At 42.6% G+C, this 22272-nt stretch overlaps 1 protein-coding gene across 2 annotated transcripts in view; it reads right to left on the reverse strand.

The window, feature by feature from the left end:
• KIT (KIT proto-oncogene, receptor tyrosine kinase) overlaps positions 1-22272 on the reverse strand; it is a 54071-nt gene that overhangs the window by 25580 nt on the left and 6219 nt on the right. Inside the window, exons 1-5 of one of the 2 annotated variants that reach the window (XM_082760350.1) lie at positions 10870-10991; positions 8731-8819; positions 6939-7217; positions 3408-3544; positions 68-227 (exon numbers count right to left, since the gene is read on the reverse strand). In XM_082760350.1, coding sequence (XP_082616476.1) covers positions 68-227; positions 3408-3544; positions 6939-7217; positions 8731-8806 — 652 coding nt within the window. In that variant the 5' untranslated portion in view covers positions 8807-8819; positions 10870-10991. Of the gene's footprint in view, positions 1-67; positions 228-3407; positions 3545-6938; positions 7218-8730; positions 8820-10869; positions 11110-22272 lie in introns of those variants that run through there. The other variant, XM_082760349.1, reaches the window with a different exon arrangement.

Here is a 22272-nt window from a genome sequence, read left to right on the forward strand (position 1 = left end):
TGGGGGAAAGGAGATAGAAGGAAGGGGGAGAGCTAGGTATCTTAAGATTTCTACAATAACTATTTACCTAATGCTTTCAAGGTTACCGTGGCATTGGTTTTTCCAAAAGGGTTTTCTGCTTGGCATGTGAATTCTCCAGAATCATTAACTCCCACTGAACGGATGTTCAATGTTAATTTCCTTTCGTATCCATAATCACCCAAATTTCTGCTTTTGCTTGTAACAATCTGTCGGTAAAAAACAATTAACATCTAAAACACTGTGTATGCAGCATCTTTCCTCGATAAATTAAAAATAGAAGTAATTATAACTTCGCTATATTAATATTCATAACTTTAAACCAGAATAATAAGCCATCACGACAAACATGTCACTAGAATCTCTCCATGCAAAACAAGTGTGTGATCAGCTGTCTTTGAGAGATAATACTTCCTCAAGTACTAGTCCTTTTCTTCATTCTTTCTTTTTTTCCCTGAACTGCACTGTAAGGCACCCTTCTGCTGCATTTCACTAGGTAAACTGCCCAGGTTCCCACCTGATGTTTTGAGGCAGAAGGTGCTTTCAGCTCCAAAAAGATTCGAGGAGCCCCAAGGGCACACAGCACCTTGTAGTCACATTCCTCCCTCCTCAGGCAAGAACAAGTGTTTTCACCTGCCCCAAAAGCAGACCAGTCCAAAATACAAAGCTGGCCCACAAATTTCTTCAAGTATTTCAGTCCTGTGGAAAGAAGGGTGTCGTGCCTGCAGCCAGATTCAGCTCACTCTGAACTTCTAATGCCAATGATGATGAGGACCAACAGAAGGTTTTATTTGCACTAACATTCTTAGAATCATAGAATCACAGAATGGTTTGGGTTGGAAGAGACCTTAAAGATCACCCAGTTCCAACCCCCCACCATGGGCAGGGACACCTCCCACCAGACCAGGTTGCCCAAAGCCCCATCCAGCCTGGTCTTGAACACTGCCAAGGATGGGGCATCCACAGCTGTGGACAACCTGTGCCAGGGCCTCTCCACCCTCACAGTAAAGAATTTATTCCTTATATCTAACCTAAATCTACCCATTTATTTAATTTAAAGCCACTGTGCCTTGACCTGTCGCCACACTGTCTAATCAAGAGTCCCTTCCCATCTTTCTTTTAGGCCCCCTTTAGGTACTGGAAGGCTGCTATAAGGTTCCCCAGCTCTCTCAGCTTGTCTTCATCAGAGCTGCTGACAATGACCTGCATGCCTTGACTTTCATAACGTTCAAAGGCTGCAGCTATTGTGAAAAGTGGCTGCAACTCTGAAGTTTGGCTCACTACACAAGTGGGGTCTAAAAATCACCAAACTCTCTAATGATTGCAATGCTTCCCAGAGAAATACAAGAGAGAATTTAATGTACTGGTGTTTCATTTTCAACTGGGTCACTTTATGCCCCAAGTCCCCACTGCAGGCATACTGCAGAGAGACCTGCTGGCAGCATGCTTTACACAGCATCCTTGCTCTGGAACCCACTCTGCTTCTCAGTCCATAGCAATCCACATTTGCTAATCTTACAGGCAGCTGGACATTTCTTTTCCTTTCCAAAGCACTGATGACTCTATGACTCTATGATGACTCTATGTCTACATATGTGTGCTGGAACTAAAGAAAAAATAACTAATTCAGTTGTTGACTTTAGTTTCTGTGAGATTGTTCAGTGTGCATGGAAAGACTGATAAACTCACAATGATTAATCCAAATTCACTTGCTATGATTTTCTTGTAGAATGATTTCAATTCTTGGGGGTGTCAGGAAGTTCTGGATGAATTTTATTTTCTCTACACGGTTTTGTTTCCTTCTGAGTAATAATAACCACCTACAGAAGTCTGTTTTGTATGGAGGTGCTTGCTTACAGCTAGTCTCCTAATTTTCAGAAGTGGTGATAACCTCTGTCACACGAAGAAACAGGTGTGCAGTTTTTTCCTTTAACCTATTCAGGTAAAATTCTGCATCTGTTTAAACATGAATTTTATGTATTCTGTTTCAGTACAAAATTTAATTTGGTAGTCAATATTTAAAAGACAGCATCCCCTGCTATTTACCAGAAAGGTCAAATTTATTTGGTCAAAAATATTTTCCTCATGGCTTTTACTCATAAAATGAAAAGGGAAAAGCATGAAAACATAAGGGAAGACCCCGATCTCATCAGTCATAACAAAGAAAAGCAGGGGGAGGGACAAGGAAAGAAATGCAGTTCTCAAACGAAAGACTTGTGGTTGACCTTGGCACAGGACCAAAAGCCCCATCTGCAGGTCCCACACTGCCTTCATGTCACTGAGACCTCAACAGCCCCCAGAGCCGCGAGGTGGGATTTCTGGAGCAATGAGCACTTAGTGAGAGAAGCTGTGCCAGATACCCACCCCAGGGAACCGGCCTCCAGTTCACTGTTTGCCTGAGGATACGTGATTTATCCAAACATCACAGCATCACAGAGGCCTTTTTTCTGCGCACACTTGGACTAAAAATTACGCATTCTGGTCACTACCAGTAAAAGTAAAGGCCCAGCCAATTAGCATGGGAGTGTATACGGGAGGAGTTACCAACAGGTCTTCACAAGGGCTTTTAATTATTTAAATTTTGGGGTATAGCCAGAAAACTAAAATGTGTCCTTAAACGCAAACCAGTGCCTGCTGATGCCTGCGCCTGCTCTTACTTACAATTTTTTGACTCATAGCCCTGTGTTTCAAGCACTGAGCTGCAGGACATGCTGGGTGACCAGGGGAGGGGACCTCTCTGCCACTGGTCTTCAGCAGAGCTGTGCTGCTAGTAACCAACTCTCCTGGAGTATTTATTTTGCTAATAATTGAATTTGGGCATGTCGGGCAGCAACTTCAGCGATCACTTCAGACAGTTCCCTAGTTCATTTTTCAGAACTTTCCCAGTTAGTGAAGCACACCATATAATTTAAATGAATTAATCATTCCTATGAATGCTTACTACTATTCCTGTCACATACAATCCCATGCTAATTAGCAGGTATTTTACTGTTAATGATAACGACTAGAATATGTGATTTGCAGTCCATGTGTTGATATTTGCAGCTCCCATTGATTGCAATGTGATGTGTAGGCACTCCGTGCTTCCGTATTTAGGCAGCCCAACAGAGGTCACCTAAACTTCACATTGAAGTGCCTAACTTTAGCTTCTGTTTGGAAAGAACAGCCAGCACTGATAACTTCCCTCCCATAAATTTTCAATGATCCTGGAGGTTTACATGGGCACGGGCCAGTCGTTGGACCCTCACCAGTTTGTAGGATGTGGTATCTTTGGAAAGGCAGCAAATCCAAACCAACCCCGTGTCAGGTATGCAAGACAAGCACATGAACATTTACAGACAGGTAGTGTACTGTGCTGAGGCATACATGATGCAGCTAAAGGAACTCACCCCACTTTTGTGAGAGATCCAACTAGCTTGTACGCTGCTATCCACATCCGTGATTATGCATGTAACTTCAAATTCTTCCCCTTCTTTGAGAAGCTCATAGCTTTTGGATAAGGTAATGACTGGAAGAGCTTTGTGAACTGGAAAACAATTTATAAATGCATTACTTTTCATTACCCTTGGAGTTTCCCAGAGGGGATAAAAATCAACAGTCATTAACTTTCCAATAAAATTTCAGGCCTCCAAGAGGTATTCAAATTTCTTTAACATATTACACAATTGTTTCTTTACAACAAGCACATTTCAGCTTCAATCTCCCTTCAAATTAAACCTAAAGTTAGACAATACTTGTTAGAGCTTAGCAACTTGCATGAATAAACTTGCAAATGTTGAACCATCCATAAGACAATGGGACATTCCATGACAGTGATTAAAATGTTGCATTCTATAACTGAAAATACAGCCAGGATCGGTCACTGAAGAACCACAGCCTAACATTAATTGCAGTTTTTAAATATAAAATAGAACAGCTGACGCAAAGTACTGTCCGACAGGTCCCTGACAGGCCCTGACAGGAGGTGGACCTCCTTGGAAGCTTCTCTCCCCACGTAGGACAGGTACAGCTCGAGGTGTTCAGCACACCCGTCTCTGAAAGCGCTACAACTATGAAGGTTCAGAGGCAGGGGTGGCTGGAGCCAGGACCACTGACAATTTTGTCACCTGGAAGGTAGGTGGTTACAAGCAGCCAGGATTATGTCTGTTTTGAGAAATACTGCAGACCTACCGCCCTGTAGGCTAGCTGTACCCCTGTTGTGCTTCAGGGTGCCTTTTGACAAGTCAAGTACACTTGAGGACTATGCATCTCTTAGCAAAGCTCCTCAGCTCTGGTGCTTCCACAGTTTTCTTCTCTGTTTTCTTAATCCTTTCCTTAAAATTTCCTCACTTGTGAGACTCCAGGCTTGCACCAGTAGAAGTTAACCTCCCACTAGGGCTTTTATGCAGGAAGACTCAATTTCAAACTGTGACTGCAGAAAATCAGATAAGGCATTCTAGACTCTCTTCCTGCCTCTGACACAGACTTTGTAGTTGTATTAAGCAAATTATATGAAACTTAGGAAAATGCCATGCTTTTCATCCATTCATATTTTAACAATAATGTTTTCCTCATGTTGCTGCAAGCGGCTATGGAAGGGAACAAAGAACGATGTTTGCTCTCTTCAGATATAAATGCCCACATAAAAATCACACCACAGCAGCACCCAAGAGACATGAGGAAGCCAGTGCAGAATGCATGCTGTGTTCTCACCCACCAGCAACTTCTAAGGAAAAACAAAAAAAAAAGCCATAATGCCCCTCATTGTTTAGAGAAGGGCTGGACATAAGCACTCCCTGTGTTACAGTAACAGGGTGGTGTATGTTTGAGTACGCCTGCACAGTTCCCCGTTTCATGGACCCTCTTCTGACATTCTGCACCAGAAGTTCAGGCTGTGGGGTTTAAGTGCCATACTTCTGATTACAAAAGCATTGCCTACAAAAGGTGAACACTTAAGTCTTCAGCTAAGGAGACAGAGGGGACTGGTATTGATTTAAAACTACAGCCCAGTTATTACAATAAATGCCAACACCGCAGTGCTGCCTTACTGCTGGTGGCCTTCAGCAGATGCTTCCACTCAGTGCACACTTCCTCCCAGATGGAGAACATGGGCAGGCTGCCCAGGTCCTCCAGGCCACATACTGCTGCCCACCATCAGTGGGCTGCTGGCGATGGATGCCAAGTTAGTGCCTTGTTGTCTGAAGTCACCATTGTATTAAGCAAGTGCAGGCTTCTACCCCATAAAAAATGAAATAGTCCAATATGACAACTTGCATTCTCCTATGTCAGAGACATGACAGTTGTGTCAATCAACTGTTAAGCAGTTTCTTTCTTTGGCCATTCCTGAAAAAACAGTTGGAAAAAAACTTGTTACAGAACAAACACCAGAGACAGCAAGAATGGACTTGAATTTTTTTAGTCAAAGGAGAATGCCAGAGATGCCTGTACTGATTAAACTTTAGTTCTCTTCTCATTAATTAAAATTTCTTATTATTCATTAGAAGACATTAAAATTCTCTCTGTTAGATTCCAAATCACCAGGAAGAAGACTTCTTCAATTTGCCATATCAAACTGCAGACTTCAGTCAGCCCCTGCTGTCAACCCCTTCCTACTGCTGAGGAGGAGCCCAGGACCAAGCAGGGCACACTACCACAGGCATGAAGAAGCAAACACCACTGCATCACCTCCTTCATGAACGCGAGGGGTGATGCTTGTCATGGCTGATCATCACCCTGCTCCTAACTCCACGTGGGAACCCACTGAATACCCCTCTGAAAGCACAAGGATGACCACTGGGATCCCCACCTCATGCTCCCTGCTCAACAGCCGCCACCTCAACCTTGGCCGCATGACAAACACACTTGCAGTGACAGAAACAATGCAGCAAAAATCTGCACAAGCGAGAGATGGTCCCTTGCTAGGCCTTACTGCAGCCCCAGCATTGCCCACATGTGCTAGAGGAGACACACTCAGCTGGAGCAAGGGATATTTAAGGAGCCCAAGAACTACACGGAGAGTAAACTGTCGTACTTGCCCCTGAGGAAACACTGAGACAGTCTCTCCCTCCGCTTCTCTTGGGAGTATTTATAGAGCAGATTAACAACATGTAGTGCGATAGCAGGCTCCAAACCTTCCACACGAAGCCTGCCTGTATTGCACTGTGCAGCCAGGCATGGGGCTTCTCCTTCCCAAACCCACCTACCACCCTGCCCTATTTCACCTGAAGGTAAAATACAAAGCCTCATCAAGGTGTTTGCAGAGCTAAGTGGTGTATCTGGCTGCCCAGCCACATCACATTCCTCATTTGTACTGGGAGCACAGTTGCTGTCATGAACATCCTCACTCATAAAGACGGAGACAAATGATGACTCTGTGCTCCCCCAAGATCTGTCTCTCTGCTGAATCCCTCTTCTTCAATGTCATCTATCAGTTCTTCCTGCTGTCACTTATGGGCAGCAGGCATGTGAGTCATGCATCCAAATCTCCACTTTGCCTGCACAAGCCTGTCCAAACCTCAGGGCATTGGTTTGTCCCCCAGGTTTAACAGCACAACCCAAGTTTCTTACATGGTGAAAAGAACACCTGGAAATCACCTTAAACAGGAAACATGAGTGATCGTGGCCAAACCTGCCCAGCATAGCCACAACCCATGTCTCACATGACAATCTGTACCCTCACACAACTTGCCCAGAACAAACTTCCTAAGACTACCAGTTTTTTCTGGGCTGCCTACAGCAGCCAGAGGTGCCACAAAGTAATCCCTTGGTGCAGAAGCACATCTGAATAGAAGATTCCAAAAGTCTCTAGATGAGCCACCACCTTGAGCCTCCCTGCGGCAAGCTCAGGACACAAGGGGAGATTTCTCTTTGGAGCACTTCCCATCAATTCCTGTGAAGATGAAAATCAGGTGCTCTACAAGAGGACAAAAATCCTGTGTTACCTGGCCTCACATTCAGGAAGATGTGCTCCGATATTTTCTCGACTCCGTTATGCTTTGCCAAGCACTGGTAGCAGCCCTTGAATGACCTCTGTACGTTCTTTATAATGATGCCTTTCTGTGGATTAGGAATGAATGTCATATTTTTGGGGAGAGGTTTGCCATCACATTTTCTCAGGGTGAAATTCGAAACATCTGGATCTGTTAGTGGGCACACCAGCAGGATGTCACTGTCTTCTTTTCCATAGATGAGAGAATCAACAAGGAAGAGCACATTTGGATCTGTGAAGGAACACAAAGACCTGTAAGAACAGCTGACATTGCAGTGGAAACTTCTGATAACCTTAACTCTGCAGCTGGGCACTTATTTCAAAGAATGTTTTACATTTAGCCAGTAAAACTGAGTATTACCCAATTCACGTTTACTAAGAGACATTAACTTTTGTCTTAAAAGAGCAGCACAACCGGAGATGTGCAGTAGCATTCAGTACCAGACACGCTAAAGAATAATGTGCACTAAAAATAAAACCTACTGCTTTTTTTACTGGGGGATGGAATTTTTTTTGTGCTTTGTGTAGTTCCAAACCCCCACCATCCACCCCCAACAACAGTAAACAGATTTTCACAGACCATTAAAAGTAATTTGCTTTTAGCTTGTGGCAGGGCTGTAAGGTTTCATGCCCACAGGAGGATTTTGAAGAAATTTATGAGCAAATGGAACTTGAAAAGCACCAAAATTATGGTTTTCACTTCTGTAAAATACATAATCTAAATGAACACACATTGCTACTAGAGGAAGCACCAAACAATTTCTCTCTCTCTCTCTCCCCTCCCTGAAACCAGGGGTATTTTTAGCCTCTGCAGAAAAACCTAGGCATAGAAACAGCATATCTGATTGAAAAATAATCATGTAATCTTTCATAAAATAACTTTTCTAAAGCATTTCATCTTGGCCAACCATAGTACACAAACATACAGTAATTTAAACACTATTACAACCAATGTTGAAGCCCATGATAGCCGATGACCTTGAAACACTAAGAACCTGGCCATTAATAGCAAACACAAAAATAAGGGATGATGTAGTGACAAACACTCTGTAAAAGCATATTTCAGCTCCCATCTGCCCTCTCTACAAGGTAGCATGAATTAGAATTTTAGAAACAGTTTTCTTTCTTCCTGTAAAGTGGCCTTGACCAACTTGAGTCGCTAGAGATCAACAAACTGTGACAACAGAGAAGACTGCGAAGTCTGTTAAGATAACAGATAATATGCATTTGGTTTAAGACAAGACGTATCAGACTGAATATGAAGCATGGGACATTTAGGTAGGCCATTGGGGAATGCTTTCTATCACAAAGGTGGTTCATCACAGAACACAGAAGTTAGTATCTGGTTTCTAAGTGAGAGTGAGGAGTAGTTTTAGCCCTTTCAATACTGCTGCCCAGGAAGAAACCACAAACTAAAAACATAGAAAACTAAAGCATCAGTCTACACCTAGAGAATGGAGACTACTAACAGAAACGGAAGTGTAAAGTATGTCTGAGCAGACCTAAAGTGTGACATTTTGCACACAGAGAAATGCTACAAATAGCTGTCATTGCTAAGCTAGGAAACTGCATACTAGAAGTGCTCATCTTAACGTCCCTGGTCTCAGCAAGTTTACGGATTGGTTTCCTCACAGTCCAGTTCCTCCCCAATACAGACAGAGCCAAAGTATCTTCACTGTACAGAAAGCACGGCTCGCTATGGAAAATATCAGAAGTTCTTGAAAATAGAAGAAAGGAACAAAGACCTGTTTCACCAACAGTTGAACCTGCAGGGAAGGCCTTGTTGGGGTAAGCAGAATCACTGAGGAGCTCTCCTCCCATCTTCCATCCCCCTCTGGAAGGGAAACGTCATGGTCAGAAGACATGGAAGGATTTGTTGTAGGGAATCCAGGCTCAAACGAGGCTGCTCATAGTCATATTCTTTCCTTCACAGCTTTTCCACCCCAGGTACACATTGGGAAGCACCTGCCTTCTGGGCATAAGTCAGGTTCCCAGCACAAGTTGTGGAGGTGCTTGCCATTGCTCATGTCTGAAAAGACTTAAGATCAAGGGATTTTTCGCTCTTATAAAAGTGTCTGAATAGACTTGATCTTCACTGAACTTATTTGGACAGGGTCACAAACTGCTTCTGTAGATACAACACAGGCACTTTCTGCCAAAGCAGAAAGGTGAAATAGACACACGCCTAAAGTCTGTCAACAACTGCGTCATCCTTGATCATAGGGACACAGAAAACTCATTGTTAGTAGATCAAAATCAGCATAAGAGATAAACACCTGTCACCACTTTATGTGCCACTTGGGACTGTGTAGGACTGAGGCTTTCCTTCTGCAGCTTTACTTTTGGTCCTGTTTTCTCTTCATTCCCAGCTGTACAAGCAGAAACTGTGGGTGCCTGTGGCAACCTCACAAGCAGCTGTGCTCATGGCACTATTTTCAAGGTGTCATAAGATGTCACTGAAACACAGCTATAAAGGCTGCCCTATTAAAGGCCACCCTATTGCAAAATAATGGCCAACATCACAAACATTCATTTTACTGCCAAGAATTTGTCAAAGTGAAGCTTGCACATTTTTCACACAGTTAAGACAAAGAAGTTAACAACACGCTGCATAAGGGCCACACAGCTTCTCTGATGTTTTGGCAATCACGCTCAGCAGGAGGGTTGCCTGCTATCCTAAGGTGAAGGAGTCATTTGAGTAATGGAAGACACAAATGTATCTATGATCACAGCTGTCTCAGATAATTACCATGACCTTCAAGAAAACAGTTGTGGAAGATAAAGTCAACAATGTTTGTCAGGTATGGGTAAAATACATGCCAGATTTCCTTTGGTCATAGTCTCAAAGAAACACAGAAGGTCAAAAAAAAATCATTCACAGTAGCTGCATGGCTATTTGGACAACTCAAGGGCTTTTTACTTTAAGCTGTGTGCCCATCTTATACCTTCCCTTGCGAAAATACTCCTTGCTGTGCTGTGCTGGTATCTCCCCACCTTGGAGAACAACCTTGCAGTAATTCCCAAAGGACTGGAAGGGCTCAAGGAAAGCTCTCCAAGGCAACCCCTGCTGGATGCAGAATGCTATCTCCAAGAATGTGGAAACTGTAGGACTTCTTTACACCAGCAGGGAAAAAAAGAGATCACCAGAACTATGCAAAGCATAAGCAAAGCAACTGTCTTCCTTACAAAGGAAAAGGGAATTCCAGGCATGGTAAACTGGCAGCTTGAGGACAGCTGATGAAGCCACAGATTGGGAGTGAACAAAAGAACAGAAGAAATATGAAGAACACACTGGACAAAAGGGAAGAATTAGGAAAATGTGTCAGAGCAGAGGATTTTTTTTCCCTTCTAAGACGTATCTGAGCAGACACAAGGTAGATCAGGAGCTAGAGGCAGAGGAATCATTTGCTGCCTGCTGGCCTAACCCTGAGAGCACAGCCTCAAAAAGACAAATCCTATAGCTAACTGCCTCAATAAATCAAGAGCTTGGCGTCAAACCTTACATGACTCCATACTGATAGATAGCATTGAATTAGAAAACACATTTCCGTACATGTTGCTTGTTTCCTTATAGTACAACTGACTCACACAACTGATTTAGGTCACTTGACTAGCTTCTACATGAACAGCTCTGGTATAAAATCTCACCACAAAACAACAAGGATGTAAAAAGAAACTCATTCAGAAATTTGCTCTGGTGAAAAAGCCATTGCAAGCAAAGCTGGGATGAAGTTTTCTTTCTGCTGGGCAGGAAAGAAGTTTTCTCCTATTAGTCCCTTGTGCCTCAACTCAAACATGTTTCCTCCTCCAGCATTTATGATCCTGTTATTTTGGGAGTGAGAAGGGATGGGGGAAGCAAAAATAAAGCATTCAGTAATAGTTACCTTTAACAAAAACATAAAAAGAGGTGACAATACTCCCTTTGCTTTTGCATACGTATCTGCCTATGTCTCTGACTGTTGCATTTTTGGTGTACCACTCTTTCTCATTGGAACTCTTTGTTTTTGCTGATGGGTCTGAGTTCTGGAAATTCCAAGTCACAGGTCCATCCTTGTTGCACTTCAGCCTTAATTCCTCCCCTTTATTCACAACCAGTGAAGATTCTTCATGAGGCAGTGAACCACCTAAAAAAAAAAGAACAAAAAAGAAAACCACAAAATACAATGCCTATCAATACAATGCTTTTTTTTTTTTTTTTTTCTGCAATGAAATTGTTATTTCTAGTTATATACATGCAGTTAATATTTTTGGGGTTGTTTCTTAAAAGTACTAAGCTGCAATGGCATTCCTTGCAAGTATACAGCCACCTTTTGCCTTGCAAGACCTAGTGCACACATAGCAAATAACCACTGCAGATGGAAAATGGCCTTTAAAAAACCATTTGAAACTAGTTTCAGATGCACCAGTTTCTGCAATGGTTTGGCTTTTGAATGGGAACAGACCCAAGCTATTTAAAAATTAAATTCAAGAACATATGAGCCTGATTCTACATGGCAGCACTTTTAATCATTCTTTGTCATTTACTCAGTACGTTGCCAAGAACTAAACTTTCCTTGCTCAAGTTATCTTTTTTTAACTGTTCTCCCATACTCAGAAGCTCCACTCACACAGTTAGAAACGTCCAGTTTAACAAAAAAGCCACCACCTACTTTCCACACTTTCTTTTCTTGAGGTAGTAATTTGACATTTGTTTAAAAAAAAAGAAAAAGAAAAAAGGGGGAAATATCCTTCAAGCTTCCATCCCAACACTACCAAAACCTTGTCACCAAGGCACCAAGCTCCCAGTCACTAACACTGCTCAAAGTGAGCTGTTACCATCTCTTTCACCAAATATACCGTAACAACTTTTTTAAGCTCTCAGAAAGTAAAGTGGTGTAAAATTACCAGCCTCAATTCACAATTCCCAACCACTTCCCAGCTTACATGGTGTACTTGGAGAAAGAAGTACTTCCAGGCTTCTCTGGCTTCACTATTTACATCAGTCAAGCAGTGGGTTGCTGTGTTAGCATACCCTGATAGGAAAGTCTTAGTGAACATACAAAATGGAGTTAATAGCTGAAAAAGCAGATAAATTCTTACTACTAAGTACTTGCTTGAATATCCGAATGATGTACACAAGTACTGAGGCAGTATTAAGGAACAAGCCCTTCCCCTTCCAGAGCTGCTCTTTTGTGCTACAAGCAACCCCTAGCTTGCAATGAGCGCTGTTAGTTAACGTCCCTCTCATGTGAAGCACAGCTGTGCACGACTGTACGACATCCACATCTAGAAGCAGAGTCACGCCACCGAAAACACTCTCTGCATTCAAAAACACTCTCTGGGCTCATTTCTGAGGCTGAATTTCCCTGCCCACACAGATGACAACAGACGCTTAAGCAAAACAATCGGATAATTAGCTGGGATGAGATTATGTAGTCCAGACTTAATTCACTTATCTCACGGCTTTAGTTGTTCTGAAGGTGCATACTGGAGTGAGACCAGGTCAGGTAACTGCTCCCCTTCCTGACAAACCCAGCAGCTAGGAAAGAGTGGGCTGCAAAGGATGGTCAGACCACCTGCACAGTCTAATTACTTTGTTTGTGGTCTGGGTCTTGCAGGGAGCCCTCATTCTCCCCCCACCTTCCTCTGATTAAAATTCATTTATCAGCGCTCAACCCAACAGGCAGTTATTTTTCCAGCGTCACCAGAAATTTTCCACATGAAGCCCACTAACCCCGCATATATATTTCCATGACTGAATGCATAAGCAAGCATCCTAGAAATAATAATTGACAACAACAAAAAAAAAAAAAAAGCAGAAAAAACACACTTCTAATTTCAAACCTGCCACCTCAAAGAGCAGGTGTGAGCCTGTGGCATGGCAGCTCAACCGAGGAGGGTAAAACTCCAGCATCTCAGGAGTGAAGGTCCCAGCCAGCAGTGGCTTGGCATACAGGAGAGCAGATGCAGACTGAGAGCAGGGCAGAGGCAAGGAGACCTCTGATGTGCAAACCCCTCAAATCAGAGCAAAATAGTAAAAGTGCAGGGCTTTATACCCACTCTGGCACTAGATCCTCAAGCTGCAGTCATGAGGCAAACACCAATGCTCCCCCTCCTCATGCCGTGCAAGGGCAGCCCTCCTCCACGAGCACAAGGGGCGATGCTTGCAGAGGCCCAGTGTCACCCAGATCCTAATTCCACACGTGAAAGGGGCCAGGGGAAACCCACTGGACACCTCTCTGAAAGCAGAAGGATGACCCCTAGGATCCCCACCTCACACTCCCTGCTCAACAACGGCCACCCCAACGTGACACCTTGACCACATGGACAGAGACACACTCGCAGCAACAAAAACAATGCAGCAAATGTCTGCATAGGTGAGGGATGCTCTCACACTATGCCTCACTGCAGCCTCAGCATTGCCCACTGTAACACACCATGCAGCCAGGCATGGGGCTTCTCCCCCTTCCCAAACCCACCTACTACCCTGCCCTATTGCACTTGAAGGTGTAAAGTAAGGCTTAACCAGCTGGTTGGCAGAGGTAAGGGACAGACCTGAGGCAACCAGTGCATAGACAAAAATCAAAATCGACCTACAAAAGGAGTGTGGATGGTCCGTCTGAACCATACAGATCACTGTGATGTGCACGAATGCTGAGGGATATTGCAGCAACAAACCCTTCCTCTTCCGAAGACCAGCTCTTTAATCCTAACAATATCCATCACCTCGTGCCCCTCTAACGTGTAGCACAATACAGCACAGTTGGACTTGACATGTGATATCCATGTCTGAGAGAGGAAAACATTTCTCAAAAAACATCCCCACTTGCATTCAAAAAAATGAGTCTTCTCATTTCTGAGGCTGAATTTCCCTGCCCACACAGATAACAACAGATACTCAAGAAAAACAATCAGATAATTTGCTGGGACAAGATTATGCAGTCCAGACTTAATTCACTTATCTCATAGCTTTAGTTGTTCTTCAAGTGGATTGAGACCAGGTCAGGTAACTGCTCCCCTTCCTGACAAACCCAGCAGCTAGGACAGTGTGGGCTGCAAAGGATGGTCAAACCACCACAATCTAATTACTTTGTGGTATGGGTTTTGGAGGGAGCCCGTGTCCGCTCCTCATCTCCCTCTGATTTATATTTGCTTACAACCTGAGAGGCAGTCCAACAGCGACCGTTTTTCCAGTGCCACCAGAAATTTTCCACACAAGGTCCACTAATCCTCTACACAAACTCACACGACTGAACACATAAACAAACATCCCAGAAATAGTAACTGCCAGAAAGACTAAGAAAAACATCATTTTGTATTTTTATGTGACGTCTGTGACTTTTACCTACTCTTTTTCTTAGCATTCATCATACCCATTCAGGTTAGGTGTTCAAATTGTGTAACATTTATTACAGACCATCTAGCAAGTTGGTGGGTAGTTTTTACAGGTGGTAAACAATACAGCAGAGCATGACTCCATCCAGGGGCACAAGAAATACATTGCATACTGGAGCCAGGGAAAGAAAGGCAAAGATGAAAGGAGCATACTGTGGTACCCCACAAGACAAGCTACAATACTGCAGTTGAAGCCATCCTGCACATTTCAAGACAATGTTTTTATGGTTCCTTTTACACAGCCTAGAATTTCTCTGCCAAACAATTTACAAATTGATTTAATCCCTTGTGCAAGGAATTCCCACAGCCTAAAGTTTACCTGTCATCTTCTGAAACAAGGTGTCTTCAAGAAAAGAAAATATGGCAGCGTAAAAACGACAGGTGGCAAAAGGAAGGACTACCAGATGTGTTTAGTGTTCTACACCCAAATATCTCCTATCCTTAAAAGAGAATTAAAACAGTGCTTAGAAAGAAAGGAATGACTTTGTATCTTCTTTTTGGAGGAATAATTAAATAGCAGAAATCTGAGAGTTTAACCACCAACTTGTAATCCAGTGTATTAATCCCCACAGCATATGTCCATCTGCCATCTCTTGATTTTTTCACAGATTGTTAATGCCTCATGTCTGAGACTGCTCCATTTGTACTGCACCTGAAGTACAAGGGTGCTCTTCCAGGCACGCTGTTGCTCTTGTGCGCTCCAGTAACACCAGCTATAAACATATAACCATAATGGTAACACTAAGAACTTGGGAATCCTGTCTGGGGGCATCCTATACGCTAAGGGTGATCTCCAAGTGCAGAACCCCATGGAATGCAGTCTGCTGTCTCCTCCCAGGGCTCCATGTTGACCCCAGGAAGGACCATGACTTTACCAGTCACCAGTGGGACCGTCAACTCTCTAAGCAACAGGATGGAGGAACCCATGGCTATGTGCCAACTGAAAATTCCCAGGGGTAGGTCAGGTACATAGAAACAATGCATCCTGGCATGCTGATGCTCTCTCCCTACCTCCTTACATCTTGGAAAAGGAGATGGACCACAATTTCATTATTCAGCTGAGTGTCCCAACCTCAGTGATGCCCACCTGACCGCAGGGGCCCCACAGGACAAGGGGAAGACAGGAAACTCATCCTCTGCTCCCATGGCTCCTGTGGGCTAGCAGGGACTGTTGGCCATGGTCCCACCATGAAACATCCAACCCTTCCCATGTGTTCCATAGCCAGAACACCACACTGGGGGGCTCTGTATGACCCTCTGGAGTTGTCCTCAAGGGCAACCAGCAGGTAGGTAATTATGCTAGCAAAATAGATTGGAAAAGGCAAATACTTACTAATTAACAATGTAAAAAACAAACAAACAAAATAAATTGTAAAGCTCAGAGTTGGACAGCCCAAGGCTCATTTTGGATGTTCTAAATCTGTGTCCCACAGCCAAAAACAGTCAATTCCACCCTAGCTTCTCCTTGTAAAATAACAAATCTGAATTAAGAACTACAATGCTGGGATCACTTGTGAACAAGGCTGCGTAACTGCAAAAAGAAGCAGAATACATGAATATATTACAAGCAGTTTCCTAAGCCCTAAAAACGGAGGGAGAGGGAGGAAAGAGGGGGAGTACGGCACTGGTGAGTTTTGCATGCAGAAGGAACATCTGGAAAACCAGGCTGGAGGAATTAGAAAATGAAACGGCTCTAGATAATACCAATAGGAAATTCAGGTCAAATTGCAGGGATATGATTAAGGACAGCAGAATGTTCCTGTAACAATTAAGGGATGTGCAAACACAAAACCTTTGGCTAAGGAGTGCATCAACCTGGAAAAAAGTTGTTTTTATGTGGGAGTTTTTTCAGCCTCAGCCACAAGGCTGCCATAGCAGGGGAAAGCACATCAGGTGCACATCCCCATCATGCTCATAAGCAACTCGAGATTGTCTCCAGCTGCCAGGCAAACAAAGGACATGGGACTGCCATGGGATAAGCCAAAGAGTCACGCAGGGTGGATTTTATTCCCAGCTCTGCCACAGGTTTCCTGCAAAACCTTAGGCCAGCAGCTTAGTCCCTCTGCTTCCTTTTTCAACTCTTATCTAAACATTAAAAGGAACAAGTTTGTAGTATTTCAACAACACAACAGATAGCTTTCAGAGAAGAAAAAACAAACAAACAAAAAAAAACCAACAATAACAGCTACCAAAAAACTGTGCCCCCTTCCAAGTTAAACTTATCTCAAACATCTTCCAAGATGAGGGCACAGCACAACTTCACACTACAGCCACCACATACAAACACCTCATTGTAAGGACCCCTATTTTGCTATTGTCATGCAGTGTTGCTGTTTAAGGAACCCCAGGCACACATTTGGGAACCCAGCCTTTCTGTAGCAGCTGCAGGTGGAGCAGCCCAACAACAGCAGAGCTGGGCACTGACTTCATTTCAAGAGGTATCACACAGACCTCACTCGCTGCATTTTCCAGTTTCTCATCTACAACAACATAAGAGAGCAGAAACAAGAGATAGGCTTTATCAGTTAAAGTAGTGGCGCTGTTGTAGATACAGTGGTCTGGGGATATCAGCACGACATGGCTTGCAGGGAGGTAATATCCTCTTTCAGCATGCCCAGTACTGCTGGAAAAATGAATATGGTTTCAGACACACAAGCCTCCTGCAGGTCTAAAAGAGCAGAAGCAAAAGTAACTCTAACTCACATGCAAAAGTCACAGACAGCAGAAGCCTGTCTGTTTTTCTGTATTAGTTGGTCTAACTGAAGAGCAGCACCTTTCCAACTCTGTCTCTTATTTGTTAAAGCCACTATGCACTTGATAGATGTTTTGTACAGCCAAATTTAAGACCATTTCAGTAAGATTTTTTTTTCCCTGCCATTTTATGCCCCAAAGAAACAAGTAAGTGGAAAACTCACGTGTTAATCACGCTGAAGGAACTTTAATTTACTCTGGTGCATAAAAACCTCCCAGATTTTTTCAAAGGAAAGATGCTATCATATGCTTACTTGTTTTGTTCCACTTCACCAAACAGACACTCTCCCTTATGCTAGATGAAAAGTTTTGCAATGGCAAATGTCAGTTTTCAATGATTTGATCTGAAAGCTGCATCACATACCACTACAGCTACACTACGGAGGAAGACAAGGCTAGCAGTATACCCTCTTATTTTGCAGAAGAAACCATCCATGCCAACACCCAGGCTAGTGTTTTCCTCAACAACATAGACCAAAAAAAAGACCAAAGACATGATTGTTCCTCGCAAGTATTGCTGAGTCTCAGGACATATGAATGCCACAACTCCTTACTGATAGAAAGACTGACCTGCCCCGCTGCCCCAGTTTCACTCTGGAGACTGAAAACTAACTTAACCGTCAGCAATCATGTATTGTAGGGTTTAGACTGATTAGGCTGCCCTGCAGACCCAAGCGTTTTGCTTCTAACCCATCTAACAGAGTCATTGCCATCTGCAGACCAACAGACTTTTCAGTGCTGTGCATTTCCCAAGTAGAAGTGCTCTCTTTCCCAGCGGCTGTGCTAGCACTTGCACTGAAATTTTGCATCCTCAGAGGCTCCAAGTTACCAAGCAGAAAAATGGGGGAGGATGAGCTTTGGTGTTTACCCAGCTGCATGAGGGCAATCACTGTCTTCTCACATAGTGTCCTCGTCACCCCCTCCCCAGTCCCAAACCCTTCGCCCTTTAGGGCAGAGAGGCAGCATAGGGCTGTAGGGAGAGCAAGAGGAAGAAGCCCAGCACTCAAAGGAGCAGCCAAAAAGAATTCTTCTGAAGCCAGAGGAATGGAGAAATGGGTATCTCCCAACAGAAAGAGCAAGTGTGGAGCCAGGCGATTCCCACCCGTAACGAACTCCAGAGAGGAAATGGAAGGAGCCTGGAACAAAGGTTGTTTTTATTATCTGTTAAGGGTTAAGTGTGAGAAACCATAGGTGGGGCTGGACCTTGGCTGCAAGACACCCCTGCCACGCCACCTCCCTGTGCAGTGCCATCCCATAGAAAGACTTCAGCTCTATGTCCTGAGACTGCTCTTACACAGAACTGCATCACTAAACATCTCAAGTCCTGGGAGGGGACTCCACAGGACAGATCAAAAGCTTTGATAACTGAGCTCAGATAACTAAGACACCTAGTTACTTCCAAAGAGAGATCACCTGCCCTCCAAATGACATGTGGTTAATCGGAAACAGCGAGTATCACGGCCAGGTGGCAACATGTGGTTGGGCAGAAGACAAACCCAGCCAACTCTCCAACCCCCTGCAGATCCCACTCTCCAAGAGAGACAGTCACAGGACAGGACAAGCATGAGCACCCAGGCTGATCCCTTGCTTGTGGGCGGAAGCCAGCAGGTCCTCCTGCAGGGTGAGCAATTAGCATATGCAGCTAATCGTACTTTGCTCCCTTATTTCAGAAGCAGGCTGAGGAGACCAAGCTCTGCACATGACCTGCAAAACAAACATTAAAGAGATGGCTTACAGGGCCATGATCGCTCAAAGCAGAAAGCTGGGGGAGGTACCTGTACCTTCCAAAGGCAGAAGACATATTCATCTTCCCCCAGCTTTGTTTTTCCTTGTAGGAGTGAGGACACTCAAGCCATGCAGACAAGACACTTTTGCAGTCTACTATACTAAGCAGCTTACCATTTCTAATTGCCATGCCTTACGCAATTAATAGAGGCATTTCTCAAAGGTAGACACATAACTCTAGGTCAGCACACATACCAAATGGCCTCGGCAGCAAACACCGTACTTCTCTCCATGTTTGCATACAACACCTGCCTGAATATTGCTTTTCTGGGTAGTCAGTTTTGGGGCTTTTTCGTTTTACATGAGCACCTGTACCAACTGAAACCAGAACAGAACCATATGCACTATAGCAGCCCAGCCATTCATCTTGAAGCACAACGAGCAGAAACCTACTCTAGGTGATTAATCCATTTTATTACATGATGTAGACATGCTATGGTCTCCCACACCCAAACTTCCCACCACAGAAGGAATCTACAGGCAGTGTGTTCACAAGCAAAACCAGACTTAAGTTTTTAAACAAAAAGAAAGGTCTGAGCTTAAAGCAACTACCTGCTAATTCTTATTCAAAGTAAAATTACAGAGGACAGATAAATAAATGTGTATACACACGTTTAAGTAGGATTTATGGAAAGAAGGAGTAATTGCTTGCCAAAACACTTGTCAATTTTGAGAAATATACAGCATTTACACTGATCCTTACTTCTACACAAATATTTCTTTTTTCCCCTCTAATTTCCAAAATTAGTTATTAAACAGCTGTTCCCACACTTTTTTTGCAGCTGGTAGACACATAAAATATACAAATTATAAAGTAAGTAAGGAGAACAATTAAAGGGAATCAAAAAGTGCACTAATACACGGTATATTCAAATTCAGCTGTCATTCATCCAGTCTGTTTCTTTGATAGCTTTTTCTTCTCACTTCTCTTTGCTGACATTTACATTAAAAGGTGCAGTATCTTTCAACTTCCATTTTGAACAAATGTTCCTTGTAATGAACAACATGGGCTTGAAAGCATGTTTTCCAAAATTCAGTGAAAAGGTAGTTTTAACGAAGATAAATGAGAAAACTGGAGAAAAGTGAATCGTTCTGCAATCTGAACTAATTCCTATTTGGAACAGGCTCAACTGAGGAAGGAGATGTAAGACTTTTGGCAACGCAAATTATAATTATTTAAAATCTTGGCAGTAATTTTATCAAATAGTAGCAATTTCATTAAAAGGTGCACTGGTAATCATCTACATAAGGCCTCCAGAGGGGAAAATATACCAATAATTGCATAATTATGTTATCATTGCTCTTATGATGGACCACATTAAATACCACAAAGAGGAGCATTGCTTTTTACTTTCTCTAGGTACTTAGTTCAGTACTTTTTCCTAGAAGATTGCAGCAATAAATAAGAACTTCAGATTAATAAACATGCTCACCAAATTTTGCAGAAAAAGGCAGAGCTATTTTTTATGTACATATTACACTGTATTCTCTTTTCCCTTGCTGAAAAAACTGGCAGAATCATGAGATAAAAATTGTTTTCAGTGATAAGGTGGATAAGGTATTTATATACCTCTATTACTGCAGTACAAGTCATTTCATCACATGTAATCCATCCACATGGCAAATTAATGTATTTGAGAAGTTTGTTTTGGAGTATTTCCACATTTGTCCATGTAAACTAATTTCATCCATTCAGTGATTTCTAAAAGCTTGAAATAAGTTAGATTTCCTTCATTTAACTAGTGCACAAGCTTTGCTGCTAATTAGGATGCTGTGTAAACATTGTGTAAAAGCACTGTCTTACCAGCAACACCAACTCTAATACATGTATTTTTAAAAGGGGACACAGCGTTAGAGAAATATTCTTGCACATGTCTGCTGAAACTGTGAGCATGAAGACTTCTGGAGGATTCATTCACAGGTTCTTCAGGACCTCTGAGGATGAACAAATCCAGTTTCAGGTAATCATGCTAACACCCAGCAAGACTGTCAGCGACAACGTCTTGGAAGTGCCTTGAATATAGAGATCAGGATATATTTCTGACAATCCAGTTTCGTTTCTCAAGTCATCTTCTAGCAAGGAGATACATAACTCAGCCTTTTAACTTAATCTCCAGTGTCCACAGAAGTCCCACATATATTTTTCTTGCGAGTTGTACTTTACCTCCTCATTTATTAACATAGCCCTACCACAAACCGCATACATGGCATTCATGTAGGTAGCTACTTACTCAAACAGTTGTCCTCCTTCCTACCCCAGAAGAGATTAATGGACGTGCACGAGATGGCATCCTGCTGTGAGTACAGTTTGAATACCTGCCTAAGCAAGGAATCCCATTTCTGTACCTTTTCTGATGGTATCTAGTTTATAGGAGGAGACCAGAAATGCAGAGTTTACTCCAGCAGCTTCAATCTGACCTCTTTTATTGTGCTGCATACCCCAAATCCTACAGATGATGATATTAGCATTATTGCACAGTCAGCAATTTTATATATAATACCTGGAAGTCAGATGTGCTATGGAATAGGAAACTTCAACAGCTTGTGTTCCAATGAATGCTACTGGGAGGAAGCTTTTATTTTGTTGAAGATAACATGCTTTCTTTTCAAAGTTATAAAGTTATGCTCATCTAGGCACAGAAAGTGCTTCCATGCCATATAAAATAGCAAACAAGAGGCAGCAAAAGTAAAGAAAAGAATCAGGCAGTCGCTAAGAAGCAGAACTGAATGCATCAGCACTAGCTGCTAGTGCGTAAGAGCATCTATATAATTCCAAGGTATACAAACAGAACCATTTCCGGCACAAATACCACATTAACATGCATTTTTACTTTAATACTATGCTAAAAAATAAAAATGCGGCATTTTATAGTGCATATTTTCCTTTTAAAGAAGTAAAAATATTCAAAACTAACTTTGAAACTACAATATGAATTAAAGCTTACACCTCTTATAATCCTTGAAAAATTAAAAGGCATAATATTATTCAAGCTTTACACTTGCTGCTAACATTTTAAAGATAATCAAACAATTGAATTGATGGAAGTCATTAACTGAGCACCTCTAGATAGGTTGTGCAGCAGTGATAAACCAGTCTTTGGCATCTGGAGTTTCCTTGCAAGTGCAAAGAAAATATTTTCCTTACTTAGTTCATTCAGTCCAACTCAATTAAGCGACTTGCCCATTCAGAAATGAGCTAGTGTAAAGGAGTTGAAAAAAAAAAAAAAATACATGGATGTTTCTTTCCATTTCCATTCTAAGAATAAAAAGAGGATGAGATCGAATAGTTCTGAAATTTTTGCAGCATAGTGACTAGAAACCGCCAGTTTTGACTACAGATAGGGCTTTCAGACATTAATTCTTTATTTCAAAACATT

Source organism: Aythya marila, assembly GCF_965140915.1.
Source record: "Aythya marila genome assembly, chromosome: 4".
NCBI lineage: Eukaryota > Metazoa > Chordata > Aves > Anseriformes > Anatidae > Aythya > Aythya marila.